At 49.7% G+C, this 24,585-nt stretch overlaps 1 protein-coding gene across 6 annotated transcripts in view; it reads right to left on the bottom strand.

The window, feature by feature from the left end:
• The window catches only part of Ptpmeg (protein tyrosine phosphatase Meg), a 320,358-nt gene that overhangs the window by 107,517 nt on the left and 188,256 nt on the right, over window positions 1-24,585 (bottom strand). For all 6 annotated transcript variants that reach the window (XM_055076238.1, XM_050187531.2, XM_050187532.3 and 3 more), the window contains 2 exons: window positions 15,058-15,249; window positions 14,307-14,388 (listed from right to left, as the gene is read on the bottom strand). In XM_055076238.1, coding sequence (XP_054932213.1) covers window positions 14,307-14,388; window positions 15,058-15,249 — 274 coding nt within the window. The remainder of the gene's footprint in view (window positions 1-14,306; window positions 14,389-15,057; window positions 15,250-24,585) is intronic.

Raw genomic sequence — 24,585 nt, 5'->3', positions numbered from 1 at the left:
TGAATAACGCGGGCACAAGAACACGTCCGGCGATTCCGTGCAGCCGGAAAAAGAGCGCCGACACGCACCGGCTTTCTGTAGGGACAAGGAACACAGTAGCTCTCGAGAGACGCACACGCGGCGATGCCTTCACATGTCACCGATGATAACGTCGGGAGACGAGGGCTCACATTCCCCGATTCGGAGAGTCAGGACAGCACGTGGCGCAGACGCACTTCCATGGGTTGGCTTCGTGCATGCGGAGAGACTCTGATACACCATCACACGCGCAGACTGCATCTCTCGGAGTCGAAGTCGGTACGATGAAGGCTCCCGTATCCGATGCAACGCCAGTCACGATACGTCACACGTGCGGAGATCGAGGCAGGTTGCAGCACAGCCTAAACCGGCGAATCCTCGACGACGGCGAGCCAGGCAAGCACTGCGAAGTCCGTCGCTGGCGCCAGACTGAAACGGAGGCGAGGACTGGCCGCCGCTGTGACGAGCCGGTTCCCGACCGCGTGCCGCGCGGCTCTTTAGGAGGTCGGAGGCGGCGCGCCGAAATAAGACCAGCAGGCTACGGAAGATGCCGTGACCCCGTGGGACAAGCCCTGGGGCGCCGGGTCGGCTGGCTGGCTGGCTGGAGAGGCGGAGCACAAACGAAGCACAGCGATAAGAAAAAAAGAAAAAAAGGGGGAAAAAGATCGCGCCCTTGATGCGGTGAGCTGACAGTGGCGTAACAGGCGTGGTAAATTGCGACGGGCGATTCGTATATACGCGCGCGCACGTGCGCGGGCAGCACAGGAGCGGTGCCGGCCCACTTGCAGACGCCGCGGACGGGGTCACTACCGCGCCAACGAGGCCAGACCCGGCGGCGTTCCAGCGACGTCCTATAGGGATGCGAGGCAGGGTGCGCCCGACCGGAAGGAACGACGACGCTTCCTTCCACGGTGGCGCTTAATGAGCTCGAGTTCCACGCGCCTATATTAGTGGCGCGCGAGAGAAGCCGGCCGGCCGTCCGACCGGCGAAGCGACCGACCCAGCCCGCGCGACGCCGCCGCCGCCGCCGCCGCAAGCGCAAAAGAGTCCTCCCAGCCGCGCTACGGGACGGCACCGGCAGATGCAGCAGAGGACGAAGCGCCGCGCTAGCACAGAACCTGAACCGCTCCAGGGGGGCGAGTGCCGGCGCGTACGCAGGCCCGAGCGAGGCGGGGAAGGCCGCCGCGAACAGCCGCGGCAGCAGGCAGGTAGCCTGCGGCCTCAGTGGCAGCAGGGCGGCGGCCGACCACGATGATGCCATCGGGCTGCGCCACACCGCACCGCCGCTGGTGCGGGAGACCTCACGTGCCGCGATCACGTTTGCCTCGAAACGCGCGTTTGACGCTATCTTCCGCGACTGCTGCGCGATGTCCCGGCGGCCATCTCGGCTCGGAATCGGACGAGGTCCCGCGATACGACCGACGCCGAGGGTTTCTCTACGTTCTCTTGTGCTCGAGAGAAAAGTGATGGCGCCAAGCAAAAAAGAAAGGAAGAGAACAAAAAAGAAGTGAAAAGAAGGGGGGTGGGAAGGAGTCCACCGCGGAGTCCATGCCGTCTTTTCCCAGTCCCTATCTCCCGGAGAAGCTCGGCTCTTGACGCCGCAGGGTGCCGGGAAAGTTCCACGGTTCTCTTCTGACCCAACGAGCACGGGTTCCCAAAGAAATAACCGGAATTTTATCCTCTCTCTTTCCCTCTCTGTCTCTCTCCCTTTATTCAGTTCAGTAGTGTTCCACAATGCCGAGTCAGCCTTCAATATAATGTTCACAAATTAATTGTTGTTACCAAGGAAATGAGGTTAGTGGAGGTGCTTTCGCACATCCGTGTGCTGGTTGGAGCCCCTCCTTGCTTCCGACACGATCACGTTTTCTACTTACGCACGGTCACATCGTTCCAAGTTCACAAGCTGACCACCTTACAGCATAGTTAACAATTTCACGAACGACATTTCTCTTTAAAAAGTTCCTTCACTGAAGGTTAGGAACACCATGCAGTAACATGGAAGGGACTTGATCAGGAAAAAAAAAAAAAAAAGCAACGACAAGAAAGACAGACTCAACAGTCCCGAGTCAATGACCGCCCTAAGCAGCTTTTCTACCATTAACCATATAACCGATCGAACCAATGTTTACAAGCAGTGCTCAACGTTGTCTTTCACTTGAACGGCAATCTGCAACGCTCACAGTAACTGCTGTCACATAGTGCATCTGCAAGCGGGCAAATTCGTCTTAAGTGGCAGTTCGGTTTGTCTTTGACGCAGAGACATTCCTGCGACAGAATTTAGCACGAACCGGATCATAGGCATTTAATATATGCTTACATGAACAGCACATTCGCGATCAATTCAAAGTCACCTGTACGTACGGAGCAGCGGACGCGCGCGACCGAGTTTCGAAAATTGAAGGGGCAGCCCCCAGCCTTCGATCGAGCGAGATAGAAAAAACTGCTTTAATGGCTTAATGGCAAAGTGGCTTCGTCCGACGTGGTGCGACAGGTTCCACTCCGCGCGGTGCGCGGAGAGTAACAAGCGGGAATACACGGTATAGTGGCCGATGAACGCAGCTCGCGCGCAGCAGGCGATGCCGACCGGCGCGGCTCATGGGAAGAAGCGATAGAGCGTCCCCTGAACGGAGAACGGCTAATCCGCGCCGCGTTGAAGGAAGTCGCGGGCGGCGGCGCCTTACACGCCGGACCGACCGACGCGAGGCTACGGAGCCGGAGGATCAGGAGTGCCGATACGCACGCCGAATCGGCTCTCTCGCATGACGGAGAAACGTGACCCGACTTCGACAGCGAGCCACGAGGCCGCAGGCACGAGAGAGCGGCGAGGTCGGCGAAAAAAAGAAAAGAACCAAACAACTACAGAAAGACGCAAATGCACGGAGAGCGAGAAGTATATAGGGACGCGTGCGGCGCGAGGATGCGCACGCGGCTCTGGTATCCGTCGCGTGAGAGGCTCGGGCAAGACGAGAGGGGAAACAAACGAGGCTAAACAACAGGGAGCCGAACAGCGCGCATAGGTCACGGCCACCGAACGGCCGCACATTTAACAACCAAGCGCTGCTACCAGCCGCGGGCACGCGCGGCCGCGCTATGTTACATACATTACGCGGGAGAGCAGAGAAGGCTTACGCGTGTTTCTCCGCACAAATTCGCCGGCTATCGCGAACTGGCTCCGCGCTCCCTCTTTTTATCTGCCCCGCAGAGCTTGTTTCATAAACGCGCTCGCGGAAGCTACGCAGCTCGCCGGCGCTCTGCGCCACCGGAGCTCGGAAATCGCTTTCCGCAGACACATACACAGGAACGGATACATGCACGCATGAGCTCGCACAGCTAGGCCGAAACAGGCGTGCACACGCAAAAACGCGCATTACGAGCGAACGCAGCGCCGAGAGAATCCCCGAGTGCTAGGAAGCTACTGGGCCGCGCGCAGCCGAGCGCGTAGGGGTGAATCTGGAAGGTTACAACGCAGCGGGCAATGCGAGAACACGGCCGTGAGACGAGGAAGGACGGGAACAAATGAATGCGAGAGAAACAAAGCATTGCGGCACCACGGCTGACGCCGGGAATGGACGCGCAGAGCAGCACAGCGAGGTGGCCGCGCGTACGTGCGAGCAAGCAAGCAAGCAAGCAAGCTTGAGGCACGCTGTTCAGCGACCATGTGGTGCAGGCGGAAGCGCTCTCTCACCGCAATGGGCCACAGCAGCCGTGACAGGGCAGAAAAGGCGTCCGCTATACTAATAAACGTTGAATTGTCTAGTTAAAGAAAGAATTTCGAAAGAAATGCTTCACCACGTTTAATTGATGCATACTGTTACTCCCATGTCGCTCACGGCACTCGCGCGCTTCGGGATTGCGACCTCGGGCAACTCACGCTAAGCCACGTCAGTGCCAACATGGCATGGCGTCCGAGGTGACACCGGCGCATATATCCAAAATGATTTACGTTGGTGAAATCTTGGAGGCCGCGGGCCTGAAATTTTCGGGCACACGTTCAACCCATGCACTCGTGTGCGCCAACCTAACCAAGTGACAGACAATACGACCACCTCTGCTGCTACTGCCTTGCATCGGCGCTGAGCCGTGCTCCCTCAAGGGCAGCAGAAGATAGCGCCAACCTTTCATTTCTCTTCTAACAACGAACCACTTCTCTCTCTGCTTTGCAAGCTGCGTTGGGGGTGGTAGAGAGCTCACGGCAGGGGTGCTGTAGACGAGACAGGCGACGTCAAAGAAGTTTCGCTAGAGGGGGGCCACAGTGCCCTCTGGAAGACGTGATTAAGCGTGATACCCCCCGGCAAGAGTATTGCAGGAGCTGCCGCGCTTGCCTCCATGCTCATACGCAACAGCAACGACAATCCAGGGAGGAGGCCGGGAGAATGCTAGAAAGAGAGGAGGCAGGCAGGGACTGGATGCGACCGGATCCCGTACCGACGCCGCCAGGAAACGCGGGATTAACCTTACCCCTCTGCGCTCGTGGCAGTTCACCTACACATTACACGGGAGAAAGAAATGTGTCGTCAGAAAGCATTGCTGATTCGGGCTATCTTAATTAAAGGAAGGAGTGAATGAAGGACATGTTTCCGTGTCCTGTGCACTACGTGGCAAAATTCAAGTGCTGTAGGCAACACTTATCACACCACGACCGTCGAATGCCGTCAACATCACCGTCAAATACCGTCAATGAACACAAACAGCACAGAAAGCTTCGCTTGCATAGATTACCACAATGCGTGGGATCTGCATGTTTTTTTTTTTTTTTAGTGGAACTCGCAAGCAGAAAGGGTTTAGAATTCAGTGTGTCATTTGAGAGCTTTACCTTTGGTCGTCTTGGGCCGATGAAATGGCTAGCTTTAAGTTTTAAGATTCAAACATCCTAATTACGCAATAAAATAATTATAAGGAAATCGCAAGAAATGCAGCCATACACCTATAAATGGTAGCAGAATAATGAACTGTGGAGTCCGACGTACCAAAGCTGCACAGCGGCCTATGAACCGCAGTTAAGCTCTCCGGACGAGTGATGACCAGCTGAGCTACGTTAACGTTCACCCAAAGTGCGGCACACTGATGTTTTCGCGTTCCGCCCGCCGCGGCAGGTAATCGAACCAGCGACCTGCTGCTCAGCAGCAGAAAGCCGCAGCGAATTAGCCCCCTCGGTGGACATAGCAGAGAGCCGCATATGAACGGCGACCGTTCCTACACAAGTCGACGGCGGGTTCACAACCTCAGCGTTTTCAAGACACGAACGACCCAGGACAAAGCGTGCAGATACATACGACGCGTGCTATACCTACGAGAAAACAAATATCGGAGTTGGCGAGATGCGGACGAAGACGGCACAGGCGTGCGACCGGCGGATGTTATAGGCAGGGCCCAAAACCTGCGCAGTATGAACACACAGTGGACTCGATCTGTTTGTCTTCGCGATGCAAGGGCTAGGAAAAAAATAAATAAATCACGCGCTGGCGTGAAAGAAAACAACGACTGTCAGCGGCGACAGCTATACCGAGGTGACAGGAGACAACCTCCGCAAATAGAGCGCGTCCACGACAAGCGCCGGTCATTGCCAGCCCTGACGAGTTCCACGCGACAGCCGCTGGTGACGCGTTGTGCTTTGGTCAGCGCCCTTTGCTATAGTTCTAGCGTACGTAGAAGCAGCAGCGCCGTCTGTTACTAAGCTGGTAGGTGCGACGGTCTGCATGCAGCACTTGATCATTCTGTGTGTGTAAAAAAAAAAAGAAAAAGAAAAAAATCACCGCGTTTTGTGAAACAGGATTTACGCGAAACGTCGCTTGTCATCGGAGGAGAGGGACATCGAAAATTGTCGTTCGAATTTCCTCTTGCAAAGACACACCTAAATCTACATTCTAAAAATGAACTCGTAATCCCCTGAAATGCTTCTGTCGATCTGCCAAGGCAAGGTTTAACTGAAGCTCGCTATCCGCTGAAAATTTTTTTTCTTTGCTGCTAAGAAAGCCTGATGTATTCGCTATAGCGAAAAATGAACTGGAAAGAAGGATCACTACTTTTCCTTTTCTTTCCAGGCGGTACTGCGTGCCACACGGCCATCAAGGTTTGCCCACACGCCACCTCACCCACTGCCCGCCTGCAGTGCAGCAAAATTAACGAGGCAGCGGCAACCAACTAATGAACTGAACTGTTTGTTTTCTCCACACAATCATAAACGACCCCTCCTCTTGCACATTCACAATCTCCTATTATCTTTCATGATTTATTTATTTATTTATTTATTTATTTATTTATTTACTTACTTACTTACTTACTTATTGGGGATATTGTATATGTGGGCAACTTCCGTCGCGGCTTTTTCCACAGCATAAGTGAATATACAGAGATGAGGTGTTGCTCTTTTCCACCCACTCATGCTCTGCGAGTACCGTTTTACTCTCGTAATGACCGCGCCCCTCAACACTAGATCATTGCACCCTCGAAAACTGCTGCATTGTGACTTTCTGTTTGTTCCGGCCGGCGATGATGATAGCGCCCAGCGGCAGCCGAGCGCTCATACTGCGATCAGCGACGTCAGTCTTGACACCGCGACTCTGAACAGATCGGGCCAGAGCCACCTTATTTATTCCTTCAGCGAATCTAGGTCCAGCCAGAGCGCAGGTTCTTGTTCGTGCAGGACCTGTGCTCTTATAACAAAGGTGTTTGGAGGCAATATTTTGTTTGAGCTTACAGTGGCTGGCACGAAAAAGAAACTCCGATTTACTTGATGTTCTTCTTTTTCTTTTATATTTAACACCTGGAACGTTGGAAAATTTTCACTGCGTAATTATCGCGAGAAAGAGAGAAAGCTGCAGTAAAGGAAACCAGCAAAGGAAAAAACAAACGCGTCTACGAACCAAGAACCAAATTGGCGCGAAAAACTAGGCTCAAAGGCGTATCTGCACGTAAACGGGGGGGGGGGGGGGGGGAGGGAGCAGGAAGAAAAAATATAAACGAGAGAATTGAACACCCCAAGTGCTCGGAGAGAAACACTGGCCTGTAATCATTAGTTCTTTCTTTTTTTTTCCGTTCGAAATGACTCAAAGCCAGAAATGGTGAGGAGGAAGCGAGGGCGAAAGATGGCGCTCCAGTGAGCGGTGATGTCAGAGAGGGAAAGGGAGAGAGAGAGAACCACCAGGCGTGAGAACGCCGGCGACCGAGCGCGAGCGAACGGAAACGTTAGCCCCCGTACGTAGCCACACGCGCACCTTCGGATTACCAAAAAAACGTGGGCCGACGCGGAGACGCCTTCGCCAGGCCCGCCGCACGTCACTCACACAACCAGGGGTCGCGAGCGTGGGCGGAGGAGGCACACAGAAGGCGTCGTCGAAATCACGACCCAGAATATCGTACTGACTATATGCACGCTTCACTGATTTCCCTACGTCATCTCTACGACGCGCATCATATCACCGCTCATAATTCGTTTCTGCAGCGCCGACCCTCTCGCTCGAGCGTTACGAAAGAGCGTTCGATGGATCTTGCGTCGTATAGCTCGGACCCGCAGCGGAGATTACAAGAAAGAAAGAAAGGAAGAAGGAAAGAAAGGAAGAAAGAAAGAAAGAAAGGAAATTCGATTTAATACAGCGTTCATCGAAGATCCGAGCAGGGCGGAGTGGCGCTCGCGCTAAAAGAAGTACGCGCATGATGCAACGCCTTCGGGAAAATGCGACAATGATGACATCCACTGGAAAAATAAAAAAAAAATGGCGACCGACCTTGCCACGTCGAGTGCGCGCGAAAACACAAAAGCGCTTAAGCGGAAGCAGCGACGATTGCACGGCGACCTTTCTAGTGTCTGGTATGCTTGCACTTGCCTCTACCACCGCCATCATTCCGAGCTTCTCTACAGGCCGTGATGCTCCGTTCCAATATTTCCCCAACTTGTCGCTCCTTCCTCATATTCCGGCCTCGTTTATTCTTTCTTGTATTTTTTTTTAATTTGGGAGAAACGAAGTTACGGAAACCCAATAGCGGTCGAAGTGCTCATAAGGCTTCGCCGGTGATGAGCGTGTGCGGTTGTTGTCGCAACGGCCCGAAGAGTCGCGCACTCAAGTGCAAGGCGAGTTCGCGTTGCTTGTTCAAACCGACACTTCCTCGCCGTCCTCGCCCAGACTCCGGCGCGGTTACAGCGCCACAGCTCTCGAGTCGTGTCGAAATCACCGAACATTTTTCCAGTCGCTCATTTTTTTTTTTTTTTCGTTCTTCTTCTTCCACTATAGATTGAATTTTGCTGGCTCTGTGCAGATAACAAACTCTGATCGTCAGCTAGCGAAGGAGTGTTACGAGATTACAACGACGCTGCGTAGGTGCTCCAACGTCACAGTAACCGTGGCGCGAGCAGCTAGATCAGCTCAAAATAAGAGTTAAAATATAGTTTTCACTTTAGTGTTCGTTTAAGGTTTTTCCATCGAGAAGTCTTCTGCGTGTTTTTTTTCTTTCGTTACAACCAGGAATATTTCGAAACACAACGTCGTGGTTAGGCGATAAGGTTATCCGGATATATATATATATATATATATATATATATATATATATATATATATATATATATATATATATATATATATATATATATATACCATACATTACTTGACATGAAAACTGTTTACAGCGCAAACACATGCAACCACAAGGTATAAGGGACAGGACACATGCAACCACAACCTTGTGGTTGCATGTGTTTGCGCTGTAAACAGTTTTCATGTCAAGTATGCACCAACTCGCCCAGAAAGAAGTTTTAATGAACCATACATTACATTTGTGCGGTCCATCCAATGAAAAACTTGATCATTATAAAAAGGTTCTAACGTCCTGATAGACGAATCGTTCGCTACTTAGCTAATCGAATTGTCTCGTGGTGGCAATATCCCACTGCCTTGCCTTACGTCACAGGGAAACGACAGAGACAGGAAATGAACAATGAAACAGGAACAAGCAACAACAGTCCCCATCCTCCCGTCACGTGCACTAGACATTTATAACCTTATTAGTCACGGCGGGAAATTGCGCACCTCTGACCGAAAACGCGCGGTTTCTCCCTTGGATTCCAGCTAACATTTCCTTTACTCGCGCACCGCGCGTGAAACGCGGGCAGGAAACGGCGAGTGCCACGCGGCGCCGATATGATGCGAGGCAGAACGCGCGGCTTGATGGTAATAGGGTGCTAGCCTGTGCACGAGTGGTTGGTGCAGGTTGAATGAAGCTCTGTATCCCTTTAAAGGGAACCCTCTAAATGTGGGGCTCCCACTTTGCTGGCGCTATATATATATAGAGGTACAAGTGCCGGCTGAAGCCATGTCCCTGCTCCGGACAGGCGTGCAGAGTAGTGTTCCTGTATATGCTCCCGCAGGGAGCTCCCTGTGGGAGCATATACAGGAACACTAGTGCAGAGAAAGTGACAGCGCCACCAACCGCAAGTAGTCCGCTGCAATAGCCGGGCGATTGTACACGTGACAAACGTGAACAATTTTTCGCACGTGCGCTCCACGCTAGTATGTTCCTTCTCACAGCAGCACGGCGAGCGCCCCGTGCATATTTCCACACGCTTCGACACTCGAAATGGGTGCGCATACGACGAGTCTGCGCCCGTCTGCCGGCGAGATCATCACGCCCACTGAAACTGCCCAGTGAAGTCGCAGCGCTGGGAAAAAAAAAAAAAAGAACTGGGAAGCTCGGGAAAACGCGGACGCCCTCTGTTTCGCATCACCGATTCCAGCGGGTCGTAAATAGGATTCATTGTACGAGGACATATGTCTCTTTTTTTTTTGAAACGCCCCCAATTACGGGCACTCAACGCGATTCGCCGCCGATCGCGACGTACACTATGTAGCAGGCGCGGCGGTGCACAGCGCGCTGTGTGTCGCGAGTCCGCGCTCGGCCCACGTGCGTTCGAAGTGAGCGCACGCACGTCCGTCACGTGAACCCACGCGATGCGAGCCCCGCCTGCAGCAGCTGTCGGTCAACGCCGCGCGCGGGACGCCCACGCGGAACCAGGGTTGGGTGCCGTATAAACGCACAAGCCGTCGCAGGGTCCCGGCACCGCGAACGGCGACCCTCGACGACGCCCACATCCAATTACTTCTTTCTTTATACGACCGGCCCAGCGAAACGGCAGCAAGATTTACCCAGAGAGGTTCGTGAAGAGGAGAAGGAGAACGAAGCGATGGGAGAGAGCAGCGCCTCGTGTACACACTACAGTACAAGCCACGAGCTCAACGGCGCCGCCTTAATTGGCTCACCTACGCGCGTTAGCGTTGCGTATTGCACTCCACAGCAAGAAACACGCTTTCTTTGCGCCGCTGTTGGAAACACGCGAAGAGCGGTCGCGCGCTGTTCCAAAGTGCTTATGTCGGGAATTACCCCAAGCTTATTACGACACGCTATTATGGGAGCTTGTTTCTACGGTAAACGCGATGTGACACTTTCTTTTTATTCTTGGAAAGTCCGACTGTATAGCAGCTGCGGCTTCCTTGAATGCAATATTTGGCCTCCATTAAAAAGGCGATGGTCATAGAAAGGAACGACCATGAGAGAGAGAGAAAACACCGAGAAAGTAGACTCCATATCCCTGTAGCAAATATAAGCAAGTTCAGCCGAACCAGAGGAATTGTGGAACACAAGCTACACTTCATGCATGAACCCGATGAAAGCGGATTGAGTCGTTTGGCACCCTTAAATGTTTAACACAAGAAAATAAGTTAAGCGGCAATGCTGTCAGTACCGCTAAGACTTGCCACACGAACTTTGAGTTCGCAAATCCACTAGGCTCTGCATGTTACCTCAGCACAGCACCTCGACGCACTAACCATTCGACCACGGAGTACACCCAATGCGTGGTTTCTGGATGCCTCGAAGCACAGCGTGATCTCGAGAGGCCAGTGCTTGTGACAGCGTGGACTGCCGTTGAGCTAGAACCCTCTAATGTGCCTGGGGGCCATGGTAATAACGCGCCATAGCGCTTAGCAAAGTGGAATTTAATAATCTCCTAACGATGATTGAGCTATTCTAGACCAAACCTATTGGCGCACCGCTTCCCTTCCTCCTCCTCCCCAGCTCTCTTTGAAAAATATCTTTCTGCCCATGCTGCCAGAAATGAGACGGACTTTGGAGGGTGGAAAAAAATAAAAATAAAGACGAAGCCACTGCACTTGCGTATCAGCTTCCTAAGCGCTGCACAGCAAAGTGTCCCAAGGATGGCCTCGCTGCTCCAGCTCTGATGCCAACTTACGCAATTAAATTGAGTGAAATGCGGTTTGCAACTAAATTGCACACACAGACAGCGGCTGCCACACACGAAGCTTTCGCGACAAACTGCGGACCAAAATGGCGCAGGTTTAAAATGTGAAGAGCGAAGTTTTTCTGCACTGATCGGTACAATGAAAAAGGGCACCGAACACGAGCGTGCGGAACTTTGAATGAGAAAAAAAAAAAAAAACGATGGAGAGATCGGGCTCGCAAATCGCCTGGCTCATCGGCCCATACCAATGTTACTAGACTAGGTTCCAACAAATTTCTGTGGCTCCGAACGGAAAGCTACAGAAAGAGGCGCGCACAAGTGAGAGCGCTTATGAAGAGAGTCCCGCGCTTTCAACTGCGTTAGTTTAATTAAGCTGGGGAAAGCCTAGCCTTATTAGCAACAGTCAAATAAGGCAAAACGCACCACTGAATGTAAAAGCTTACTTATTTTGTGACTTTTCCCTTCCGTGTCTATAGGAAAACTTGAAACCGTCGCAGTGGAGGCTGCGCCGATTCTGCGCCTGTTTCGAGCAACCAAAAGCACTGTCAAACGCTGGCGGACTACTTGGCGCAGTAATGCATGGGCAGAAGCTCTGCCCATGAAGCTTTCCCTTCATAGCCACAGAAAACTGTTCGCAAGTATAGTAACGTTGCCCTATACATCCTTCCTTCCTCCATTTTTTTTTTTCTTCTGGGCAAGGGCCACAACATCACAGATGAACACAGCAGCAGATGTTGAAAGAGTAAGACTCGCTAGTGCCTGGATGAACGGCCGTATTTACTCCTGCAAGGCCCACACTGTTTCTTTCAGATTTGTTACTGGGTGTGGGCCTTACACGGGACAGGCTTATAGTAAGGTGCGAGTGTACGCTGTTTCGCTTAGTAAGCACACACACAAACTTCGTAGGCGTTTGCGGGAGTTGCCGGTTGATCGCACACAGACCGATGCACCGCTTCATGCACATGGCTGTCAATACCAGTGTTCTCATGCCCGATCGCCGATGTGGTGTACTGTTACAAACAGTCGGTGAGTCGGCAACCAAGGTTGCGGTATGGCGGTTGCGGTTTGGTAGGTTTCGTTTGGTCCAGGGTACGGTGACGATAATATGCCATCGTGACGATGATGATGCAGTGCTGGCCAGCCCCTTTACAAGGGGTGCATGGAAGCAATGCCCTGACATTGCTGCCCTAGCAGGACAACCGGTGTCATCTAGTAGTGGCTTGAGGAAATTAACCAGCGAGTGCTGGAAATGCACACACGTGCACGCACACACACATGCACACACAGATAGTATTAACTGGATTTTTCAATGGGCCAAGTGTACTTAAAAAGATGAGAAGCACAACTTCACGGTTATCTTTGGTTTATGTACCCAGAAGTTTTGGTCGGTGGACCGAACTTTTTCAAGAAATATACAGTGAAACCTCGCTAAGCTGTAGTTGACCAGAGCTCGGAAAAAGTATGTACTAAACAGTAGTACTGCTTAACCGAAATAGCATGAGATCGCCCACTGACCTGTCAAACACAGAACTCAGAGAGAGTGTGATGAAAGGGGAAAGAACATGCAGTATTTATTCACATTGCGCAACAAAGGTGTTATTTTCATTTGATGCCGTGGTGGCCTAAAAGTGACGACCGTGGCCTCAAACTTACTGAAGCTGCGAGCCAGCTCTTCAGCCAGCCCCCTCTACTCGGCAAACACTCGCATGGCAGATTCTTCGTTGGCGTTGCATATTCTCCATGCACGGGTGCGGTAGCACTGCCGATGTCGCGGGGCGCCTTTTTCATTGCGGGGCGCTGCTCTCGTCGTAATGACTGCATTCATGAGGCAGACGTAACGTGCAGCTTCTGCCACTGTCGGGCCTGAATCGCCCATGCTGTCGCTTTCCGTGTCATCCTCATCACTGTCGCTAGGCAACACTTCAGCAACAACAGAGGCAACGATGGCGAAAAGTCGAACCTTGTAGCCAACATCTCTTTGCGGTTGCAGCAGTGCTGCTGAGGAACTGCTTCTTCGCATTCCAAATTCCACACACCGTAGTCAACAGTAGATCCCTGTTGCATGCCAGCGCCGACTTCATGTCACTTTCGATAGCACAAACGATGTCTAATTTTTCTTGTATGCTAACCACCCGATGTCTTTTTTTATCCGAGTTTCGGCACGATGAGAGTCCTTGTTTGCATGACGCTACAACGCTCTCTGCCAAAGCGTCGAAATGATGTTGGTGTTGATGTGGCTACACGCGCAAACGTACAGGGCACTTGGAGGCCGTTGTTCTGATCCATGGTTCCAATCTCTGAGGCTTGTTGTTCTGCTGGGCAACCCGATGGAGATGACGCACCGGCGTCTTTGCGCGATGAAAAGTGGAAACACTATGTGTTAACCGATACATACGCAGTAAGCTGGTACAGTTTATGTGGATACAAAACACATTATGTTCAATGGCCGCTGAGTCGGGGATTTGACTTTACTACTTTTAAAATGAAACTACTGCTTAAGCGAGTACGGTTTAACGAGGTTTTACTGTATATCATTTTCACAGTCCGAAGGCGGGGGTGCGGGCTGGCCTTACAGGATGGTGGGCCTTACACGAGTAAATATGGTATTTACACTCGGAAAAGCGCCGGAGGATGCAACTTGCGAGAAACGAATAACGGCTCCCTTCCCGGAAAAGCACGAGTGGCGTGCAAAAAAACAGACCGCCTGCTCCCGAGTCACGCGACGGCAGTGTGGCCCACGGTGGTGGCCGAAAAGGTGGAGGAGTGCATGAGTTATCACCAGAGAGTGTTCTTAGGTTTAAGGTCTATTACTCCCGAAACGCACTCTGGCGGCTGCCACAACAGCGACCACGCAAAACATGAAGTGGGGCAGCCTATTCCCAGGAGCACAATGCAGCATGTGCACTCACACACACAGATGTATGCATCATCCGCAATCCACGCCGCAATTACGTGTACATGGTGCATAGCGTGCCTTTGACAAACCTCAGTGCACCCACTGCAAAAGGAAAAAGGAAAGATGAAGAATGCATGCGACACTGACCATTATCAGCTCTGGAAGAGAGTCGTCGTCAGCGTATCGAATCATCTTGGGAGGAATGGCAGGTGTAAATGCTTGGGCATCCCTGCGTACAGGATAAAGAGAGGAAGGCGATGAGGAGAATGACCGTTTTCGAACTGAATTTCTTTGTTAAGTTTAGTTGACTGGCAAATAATCAACTGCTGTATAAAATTCCTATAAGAATGTCGCAACTGCATTTCTTTTGCGTTACGGCTAAATTATTCATGTTATTTCATGCTAAAACTTAATAAACATTTTCATTATTAGTGGTCAAGTGCTATTCAAACACTACAAAAAGGAAACGAAATGTCAGAGGCTAGTTTCCCAGTGTTACACAAGTTCCTTGTTCCGATTCACCATCCTTGCCGCCACTTTGATGCTGCATTTTTGTTGTAGCAACTCGATGTGCAAGCAATTCAGATCATTTGTGCATCCTGAACACTCTCAATCTTTACAAATAGATGGGCTCGACAGACAAGTTCTATGCACAGGCTCCAAGATGCGCACAGCAGGTATAAATTACAAACAAGTGTGTGGGCCGACATTTGATCCGACGCCCAACGTCCGCCCAACGTCTGCTGCTTTCGCCGCCGCTGAGTGGTGGCACCAATCCTCTCTCAGATTTGTGTAATTTCTATTTATATTCTCCTCCATATGTCAGCTTCCCTGTACGACCTCGTGAGCACTGTGCCCCTAGGGCAAGTAATTCAGGTGTGGGCAGTGCAAAACTCACAGAGCGCCGTCGACCCAGGCTTTGCGCGGCAGGTACTCGGGCCCGGAAATTTGTACTTTGTGGCTGAAGCTGTCGTAGGGGCGCACATGTGCGCTGGACGTCCCGTTCATTCGGGCCAGGCTTTTGGACGGCTTGTCGCGGGCATCTGTGGGCGTTGGCACGGTCTGTCGGATGCAACGCTTGCTGGGGGACCTGCAGTAATCCCAACAGTAGGAAAGGACATCAAAATACAATCAGTGAACCATGGCATGTCTTGAACACGAATGACTGACAATACGGGGTGCATTTCACTATTTTCTATGCTGGCTGACTGCCTTCCATATGCCAGTGCCTTCAAAATGTGTTTTCTTCAATTGCTTTCAAATATTTAGTATTGAATCTCAAGGCACAGTTGGAAGGCCCTCCCACATTCCTGAATGACAGTACTAGATTTAAACGAGAAGAAAGGGGGTTAACTGAGGGGCCCGATTTTTATTAGTCACATCATAAGAAGCCAACAAACATTGACGCCAAGGACAACATAGGGGAAAGTAGTAGTAGTAGTACTAGATTTAAGAACTTATGATAATGTCTTATTGAAATGAGAAGCCTAATGTAAAATGTTGTTGGTTAAACACCTGTTAAAGCAGTTTGGTAGCAAAAGAATAACAGTATGAAAGGCTTTCACATTTTCTAAGATGCATAAAACACATTAATACATACATCGCACAGCATGACCATGCCACAGTATTGGTTTTACACTATCAATGTAGAATTGTTTTATACGATAGTTTGTAAGCAATGTATTCCGCAGGCTAGTAAACCATGACTACCATTTTGGAATGGTTGATGTTGAACTTTACGAGGGAACAGACGTTTATAGGCTTAATCATTTCCGTTACAACAGGTAGCTTGATGCGCTCTCCATCGTCTCAGAGGATACCAATGCCACACAATACGATACAAAAATATTTTATAATATTTGATAATATAGGAGAGGTTTACGGGAGAAGGTCACAGGTAAATCAGGTCACTCTTAAGAATGCTGTAACAAAAGCCTGCAGTACAAAAGCGAAGAGCAGTATCAACTTTAAGCTGACAATCAATACAATAAAGAAGTATGTGTCAGCATGGACAGAAACACAAGTAATAAACAAAAGTGATCCGGGTAAGCGAATACAATGGCATCTTATCACTATGATATACGTGGAAAAGAAGCAACTAAGTGCTGCAACACTTTTTACAACAATCTTTGAGTCAGATTTGTATAACATTTGTCAAAGGAAAATGAGCTACTCTGCCCCATCCCCAAATACAGTGAATTTCCATTGATTCGACCATGACGGGACCAGCGTAACCGGTCAAATTATCTGGTGGGTCAAATTAAACAAAAGACAGAAAATACCCCAAAGCATGCCATTGATTCACTTGAGAGTATTCACCTTTAGAGGGCCCCTCACCAGGCCACATAGGAAATTTTGGTTATAAATTGGAAGTTGTTACATGCTCTCTTTGGAGCGTTCTAGTGCAAAAAATTTTCAAATTGGTTCCTTAATAGGCGAGATAGAAATATTTCAGTGCCGCGAACCCATGATTTCAGGAGGCAAGCATCAGTGCCAACAAGGACACTCTCTCCCCTTGCCCCGTCTAGCCTTCCCAAGCGGAATTCCTTCCCTGCGTTGCCCCATACCTGAGCCGGATGACACATACATCACGGGGTAGCCTTCTTTCTATTTTCTTTTTTCTTGCGCTCTTTTGATGCACAGCGCACTTCCGCTGAAGGTCACGCGCGTGAACTGTTGCGTTTGTCTCGTTTCCCACAGTGCATGATTTTGCTCACTGTGCACAAGAACACCTGACTAGCAGTATAAATCAGTCAGTGTAAGCGCATCACAGAGAATGATCCCGCACTGGAACACGGTAGAAAATGACATAGTTTAACTCTCAGCGCGCGCCACTTCACGACGTGGAAACAAGCAAACGAAACGAAAGTATGTCTCTCTTGCTGCAGTGCGAAGTAAAACAAAAACACGCAGATATTCGGTTTGTGTGTTTTATTATTTCTCTAAATTTTCATTCGTCTACTGAAGCAACAGCTCACACAAATGCTAGATGTTGCCTTGAATAATTCTCGAAGTGTCACGGGTCACTACGAGCGACGTCGCGCATATACATGTACACATAGGGGCCCTTGCTGATGTACGTCGTCCGCGTTGTGGAGCGCGGCCATCGCGAGGAGAACAGAGGAGAAGGGCAAACGGCGTTTAGTTTGAAATTTCAGCCCTTTCCGCAGCGCGTAGCGATGCAATTCTTAGCGGACATCATCGTGACTGTGCATTTTATGCGCTGCGCTAGTTGGCTCAACATGACCAGACCCGATGCCCCTTTCAAGTTAGCTTTGCCACAGCACAGACATGTTGTGGTGTGAAGCATATCAAGCAAAGAATGGTGCCACTGTAATGGGACATAGCACGTGTTCATTAATTTACACACGCAACATGCGCCGTCGCCAGTCAGATTTCGAGCACCGAGACGCCTGATAAGTTTTCAGAGTTTTAGATCGACCACTGCTTTTAGAGCGCAGCTCTTTGGCGTCCGTTCCTGGGTTTCGCGTCGTCGTCGGCGTTGTCGTCGGCCTCGTAACCAGCTCCGCCCCCCTTTCATCCCCCCAGTGCTAGCAGCGACCGACTGATACCGCTGGATGCCGCTGACGCCGCTAGAGAGTCAAGATAACGTGACTGCATAGAACACCGTCGCCGCCATGCAGAAAGAGGAGGAAAGGGTCCCCCCCCCCCCCTGTTCTTGTGTGGCGGATAGGGTGCTCTTCAGTTGCCGACGCGCCGGTTATTTCACGTAGGCCCCGGCACGTCGACGAATACGTGACCACCTTCCCACGGCTAGACCTGGTTCTTAGCGCTGCGGAAGCGAGGGTATCATATTGTTTGTGTCGGCATCGGCGGCGTTGTCCCTGAAACCAACTCCGCAGCTGGGGTTGACTCACTATCGGCGTCAGCGGCATCAGTCAGTCGCTGCTATCTCTTCCCTCCTCCCTTTATCGTGTTGTCCGCTTGCTGCGCGCGCTTCTGCCCCCATCGTTTGCCGCTGGGTGTACACGCCGCCCCCCTCCCCCCTCTTCCTGCGAGTCTCCGGTTGTCAAAGCGCCGGCTCGAACTTAATTCCTTTCTTCGCTCCTCCTCCAATGCAACCCCTGTGCGGTGGCAATCAGAGAGCCAGATCGGTGGCGGCGGATCTGTATATGTGCACCGCCCGAGCCGAAATTGCCGCTGCCGTTCGCCCTGTGCGGTGGCAATCAGAGAGCCAGATCGGTGGCGGCGGATCTGTATATGTGCACCGCCCGAGCCGAAATTGCCGCTGCCGTTCGCCACTGCGAAATTATCTGCCAGTTCTTTCTGAGCCATGAGCGAGACGACCGATGGAAGTCCTCCGTCTGCTGCTGCTGCTGCTGCTGCTAAACGAGCTGCCAGAGCAGAGGCCCAGCGCCGTCGCCGTCAGAATCCAGAGGTGCGTGCCGCCGAAGCAGAAGCTTACCGTCGCCGCCGTCGAGATGATCCAGGAGTACGCGTCGCCGAAGCAGAGGCTAAGCGCCGCCGCCGAGAAGACCCTGCCGTTCGCGCCGCCGAAGCGGAGGCTCATCGCCGCCGTCGAGAGCAACCAGCAGTAAGCGAGGCTGAAGCAGAAGCTCATCGCCGCCGCCGAGAAGACCCTGCAGTTCGCGCCGCCGAAGCGGAGGCTCATCGCCGCCGTCGAGAGCAACCAGCAGTAAGCGAGGCTGAAGCAGAAGCTCATCGCCGCCGCCGAGAAGACCCTGCCGTTCGCACCGCCGAAGCGGAGGCTCATCGCCGCCGTCGAGAGCAACCAGCAGTAAGCGAGGCTGAAGCAGAAGCTCATCGCCGTCGCAGAGAAGACTCTACCGTTCGCGCGGCCGAGGCCGAGGCCAAACGCAAACAAAGGCTCGCAAACGGTGAAACAGCTTATTTGCTGCGCTCAAATTTCGCATTAGGAAGTAACGTAATCGTCGGTAATTTTTTTTTGTTGGGCCTAAATGTACCCTCGACTTTCGGAATTTTTCGTCTTACCGCCTTCCTTTTCGCTATCTTTTCCAAAACAGAGTTGGTTTTTCTGCGATTCTCGTTGCACGGCGTGTGCGCGCGTATATAATTATGGAACGCGTACTAGGCCTCGTAATGGTAATGGTAATAAAACGAGGGCTCAAATCACCACAGAAACGCCAGAAACAGCCCTGAATGGCTGCCAGTATGCTTACTTAGCGTCTAGGTACTCGTACTGTGACCGGACAAGGCGCGTGCATGCGCGTACAATTAAGAAACGCGCATATGTCCTATAACAGTGGCCCCTTTCTCTTCTTGGCATGCTTCACCGCATACCATTACTATATTGCGGCGAAGCTGACCAGTCAAGCTTGAATTATTTGGCGAAAGCCAATTCTGCGATCAAAATAACGCAAGTTAGGGCCCACAGAAATGTATGGGCGATTTTCTAGACCTTAAGTCTGTATCGAATTAACCAAGAAATTAAATTAACTGGAGCCGAATTAACAGAAGTCTACTATACTGGTATGGCTTTCGATTGTGCAGTGCAGTTCCTGTGGCTTTTCTAACACTCACTACCTCTGAATGAAGAGTACAAAAGTTATTTTCATTCCCCAGGGCAGTGGAACTTACGCTGCATTGCAGAAGCTCTCTAAACAGCATGTAGCCAGCCTCACAGTCACAGGCAATGTAGCCCATATACTTTTGATTAAGACTGTACATCTCAACTGAAGTGTTAGCTGCTGGCTTGGGCCCTGCAACATGTCTTGGAGGAGGATACAGTACTACTTACCAATTTGTTAGGTTATGCTAACACGAACAACTTAAACAAATATTACTAGCACAACTGCTGCTATCACAACTGCTGCTATGCACTTGCATTGTTACTTTACATTGTTACTTTACACACGTTAAGCTAGCTAGCCTGTGGAGTATTCAGATCACTGCCATCTATTGTACAACCGTGTGGGAATGTGGGGTCAAGGTTTGCATAGGCTAGATTCTGTTGGCTGTCGAGAAATATCAGTGCTCGCTTTCTCTAAGGTCCCAGGCCAAAATACTAAGAAGTTCTGGCTACACCCATCATGTCAATCTGTGTACATGTGAAAATGTGACAATGTGGGTAAAGTCTGGAGAGAAACTTATGAAGAATGAAGATAAAAAAAACAACTGAAGCCCTGTACAGCGATAGAATGTTGCATGGACTGGAGAGTGTGGGGAAATAGTGTGGCATTGGTGTGATATTTCTTTCTCCTGCATCAGAATCTGCAGCTGAGCAGAATTTGCCCTGAAGGCCAAAGACAAAGCGAGACTGAAGGCATCTGTAGAGAGAAGTGCTTCCCCATAAAACACTCCTCTCAGTTAGTACACTGAAATACTGGTGGTGTGTACAGCCTGCATACGTGCTGCAAGAAGGTTTACACCAGATGGTAGATGGACCAATGGCTAAAAACGAAGAGCTGAAGTGACATTGAAAAATACACATGGAAAAATTATGCAGATCCCAAGCATTGTGGGAATTGATGTAAACGAAGCTTTCTGTGCTGGCTGCTTTGACTTGACAATAATTAGCGGTGATGCTGGCGGCGAAAGCTTAATTTCTTCAACGTGTAGTCTAACATGAGAGTGATGCGTTGACGTTCAACGTTACCTTGAATTCACCACTGCTGTTTGTCTACGTAGTACACAGAACACACAGGGACAGGTGTTTGCTTGAGGGGTCGTTGTGCGCCATATTTCACAACCTCTGAAAGGGTTGAGCATTGCCATTCCTTCACATGGCACATCGAATCGTGGAAGAAGTATTAAATTTGGATTGGATTATGGGGCTGTACGTGCCAAAACCACAATCGGATATGAGGCAAGCCGTAGTGGCGGACTCTGGATTAATTTTGACAACGTGATGTTCTTTATCGTGTCCCAAAATCAAAGTGCATGTGCGTTTTCGATTTCGCCCCCATCGAAATGTGGCTGCCATGGTAGGGATCAAATCCGCAACCTTGAGCAGTGCCACAGCTGCAAAGCTACTGCGGTGGGCACAGAAGTGTTGATTTGATGGTTGACCGCTTCCGTAGTGTCGCCTGGACCCTGTGGTGCACTCTAATTAATGTGCCTCTGCTTCTGCGCGCCCTGCGTAATTTGTCCGCTTGACATACTTGCATAGTGTTTATTTTTCAGAAAGAGCAGGAATGTGCCATACTGTACCTTGAGCTTAAGCTTATCCAGTTTACCCATGGCAGCATGTCGTATAGCAGCAGGGTTTCATTGCCCTTTTCAGGTAACTTTTGTTCCCCATTCCCCTTGTACAGGAACTGCCTCTTTTACTACCTCCTCTCTACAGTTCTATCTACATTCCCTCTGGACTTGCACCTTAGTAGAGCGGAAAGCGGTGCAGTTTCTGCAATTCTTTTGCGGGGGTCACAGATAATTACAGCTGTAAAGAGGCTAACGTAATGATGCCCAGGGAGCTGCAGAAGGCATTGTGCACATTCGATGTGGTGGGGTCCAAATGTGGAGTTTTTCCCATCGCCTTCCCTCTCTGACTCACTCCTGTCATGTATACACATGTTCTGAACCACTCCCCAACGGGGTGTGCCAGACAGCAGCAGCCACAGCAGCAGAAGCAGTGGCAAAGTCGAAGGTAGAGCCAAAGAAAGCTTCGATTTAAAATAACACACATTCCCACTTGCCCCTTCATTGCATGGCGTGTTTGTGCAACCCAACATTGACTGAAGTACAGATAGTTTGTATCTTTTCCTAGTGACTTATCAATAAAGATTGAGTGATTGATTGATTGATTGAAATGAAAATTTTCTCTGAATGCTGTGTTAAGTTAAAAGTGAAATCGCTCAAGCTCTCTGCACAATTAAAAATCAGGATATGGGCACCAGTCAACCTTCCGTTGCGCTCACAGAGAAAGAAGTAGAGCTTTTAGATAAGCTGTAGTGACTGTTTTACTGGGTACTGGCCGTTGTAGGGTACTGGGTACTGGCCGTTGGCCGTCTTGTAGGCTGTTGTTTGTTTAGCACCATGTGGTAGATGTTTGTACATGCATTGTCACTTTTTAGTGTCATCTCTAGCTATGAATCGGTACCTCATTTTTCACCTTTCTTTCTTTCTGTTCTTGAATCGTCTTGAGTGTAGCTTTGTGATGATGAACCTGAACCAGCTTGCTAAACCTTCAGCTCTATTGTACTGTGGTTAAACCTTTAAAACTGTCTGCAAAGGCATTTGATGACTGTTAGCTCTTCTAAGAAGCAGGCTAAAGCTGCTCGCAGCGCAGCCAACTCAGTGCCAGCTGCAAAAGTCCTTTGGCTAACCTGCGATGAAATTGTAGTGCCTGTTGATGAAACCCGGATGCGAATGGCATATGACTGGAATCTTGCTGAGCTTCAGTAGCCTAATAATGACATCAAGTTTTATTTTAACTTATACACATTGTATGGTGCAAACGGCATTTGTAGTCAAGGCATATTAGAAGAGTAATGTCATTAAGCTTGCCTGTGTAGCAATAGTGTTGCAAAAGCTAGTTGTGGTGTGCCAATTATGGCTGCTGGAATATCTTTAATGAAATAATGAAATGCATGACAGTGTCTTCAATATATATACAGATAGGTGGAATTTTTGGCAATGAACTGAAATTTCAGCAGAGCATTAATATGAAGCTTCGAGGTAGTGTAATGTAGCTTAACATGTACACTAAATGTACAGGATGTGCAAGCCAAGGTGGGTGTTCTCGTAGTATGCCAATGGGGCAAAACCATAGTAGAGCATCCAGTTACTTGGTGCTTACTTGCCAATATATTCCAAGAGGCATTTCTTTGGTTGAAATACCATCCAAGAAACTGTCTGTAGGGAGCATTAGAAATTAAAACATTGTGCTTTCTTTTTTGGAGTACTCTGTGAAATTCCTCATCATCAGAAAAATAGAATCCACAAACACTTGCACTAATTTCTAGCAGTATGTTTGCAGCATGGTTTTAAAGCAAAGCTTTCTTTGCCTACCTTCCAAACTCTGCCCACCCCATGTGTGCTGCTTCCTTCTGGCATGCAACTACAGATACCAATTTCCTTGATTCCAAGCAACCTGGGTGAAAATTGCCCGTCTTCTCCCCAAGTTTTCTAGACCTAACCTAATTCCCTGAAAATTTCAGGTTTTCCCTGATGGTAGACATCCTGACAGGATGATGGAATTCATGAACAGTGTTTGAAAGATATGTGGGAAATGCATGTGATAAATATAGTTAAACCTACACTGCCAGCTCCTTATGTCACGCAGGCACTCAACTTATGAAGACTGAGAGCATCCTGTAGAAGAGGCTTGAGAATGACCTGTAGGTTGCTTTAGGATTTCATTTTGGTCCTTCATGATTAGCGATAGTAGAATTTCTATGTTTACAAAACTGAAGAACAAAAAAAAAAAGGGGGGATGTAAGGGTTCAAAGCTTGAAGTTGGTGCTTTATAAAGATGCCCATTAAACTGTAGGCATTGACAGTAATCACACAAAAGGCACTCATCTCAGTATTAAACGTGCCATAACTCCTAATGAGCCACTGCCCACATCAGGCTGCTACAGTCAAAAGCAATGCTAATGTTGCACGCTAAACCCACAGTGCACTGCGTAAGGTCTCAATGCAAAAATAGTACCTACAATGGAACCCGGATATATCGAATCTGAAGGGGATCATAAAAAAGTTTGATATTAGATATTTCGATAATTCAATATATAAAATAAAAATAATGTGCAAAAGTCTTCAAGAGGATTTTAAAGCTGTTCGTTCTACACAACAATTCGTCATATGTGGGTTCAATATATCGAGGTTACTGTATACAGTAAAACCTTGACTATTCAATTTTGTGTTTTTTGTCAAAAATTCTGTTAATTGTAGAATTTGTACAGTGCCATAATTTGCAATGTGAATTATACTGGATAACTTGAAAAGCCCGTGTGTCCGTCCAGATAATTCGTAGTTTCTCATAGTGGCCTGCGAGGCCGCCATGCTGCAACACGCTTCCAGCTTCGCATATCATGGAAGTATGGAGGCCATGCCGTTCTTACGGCTCCTGCAATTGCTGTTATCCAATAGCGTAATTGCTCCTGATGCTTTCAGTACATCTATGCATGACCTTAGTGATCGGATCTGAAATAACTATTGCCAGGACTGCGGTTCAGACCCCAAATTCTGCGATGTGGGCACTGATAATCTGTACAGCTGTATGAAGCGCTTATGTCACGCGGCGGGTGCGCATTAATTTCATCTGTTTGCGCCCGCTACAAGAACTCGCCTTGCTTTTTAATTCCTGGGTTTTCCCATGTAAATGCCAGCTGTGCAGCATGTGTCGCCATGCTTGTACAAGGACGGTGATGGAATAGGCCGACTAGGCTTCACCGGCTACTTGAACATGAAAGCAGACACGCAGGCACCGTACGCTAACGTGGTAGATGCAGTTTACCAGCAAAGTGCCAGTAGGCAATGG

Source organism: Dermacentor andersoni, chromosome 2 (assembly GCF_023375885.2).
Source record: "Dermacentor andersoni chromosome 2, qqDerAnde1_hic_scaffold, whole genome shotgun sequence".
Taxonomy (NCBI): domain Eukaryota; kingdom Metazoa; phylum Arthropoda; class Arachnida; order Ixodida; family Ixodidae; genus Dermacentor; species Dermacentor andersoni.
Note: the sequence above shows the minus strand (reverse complement) of the source record. Positions and strands in the feature narration are given on the sequence as shown.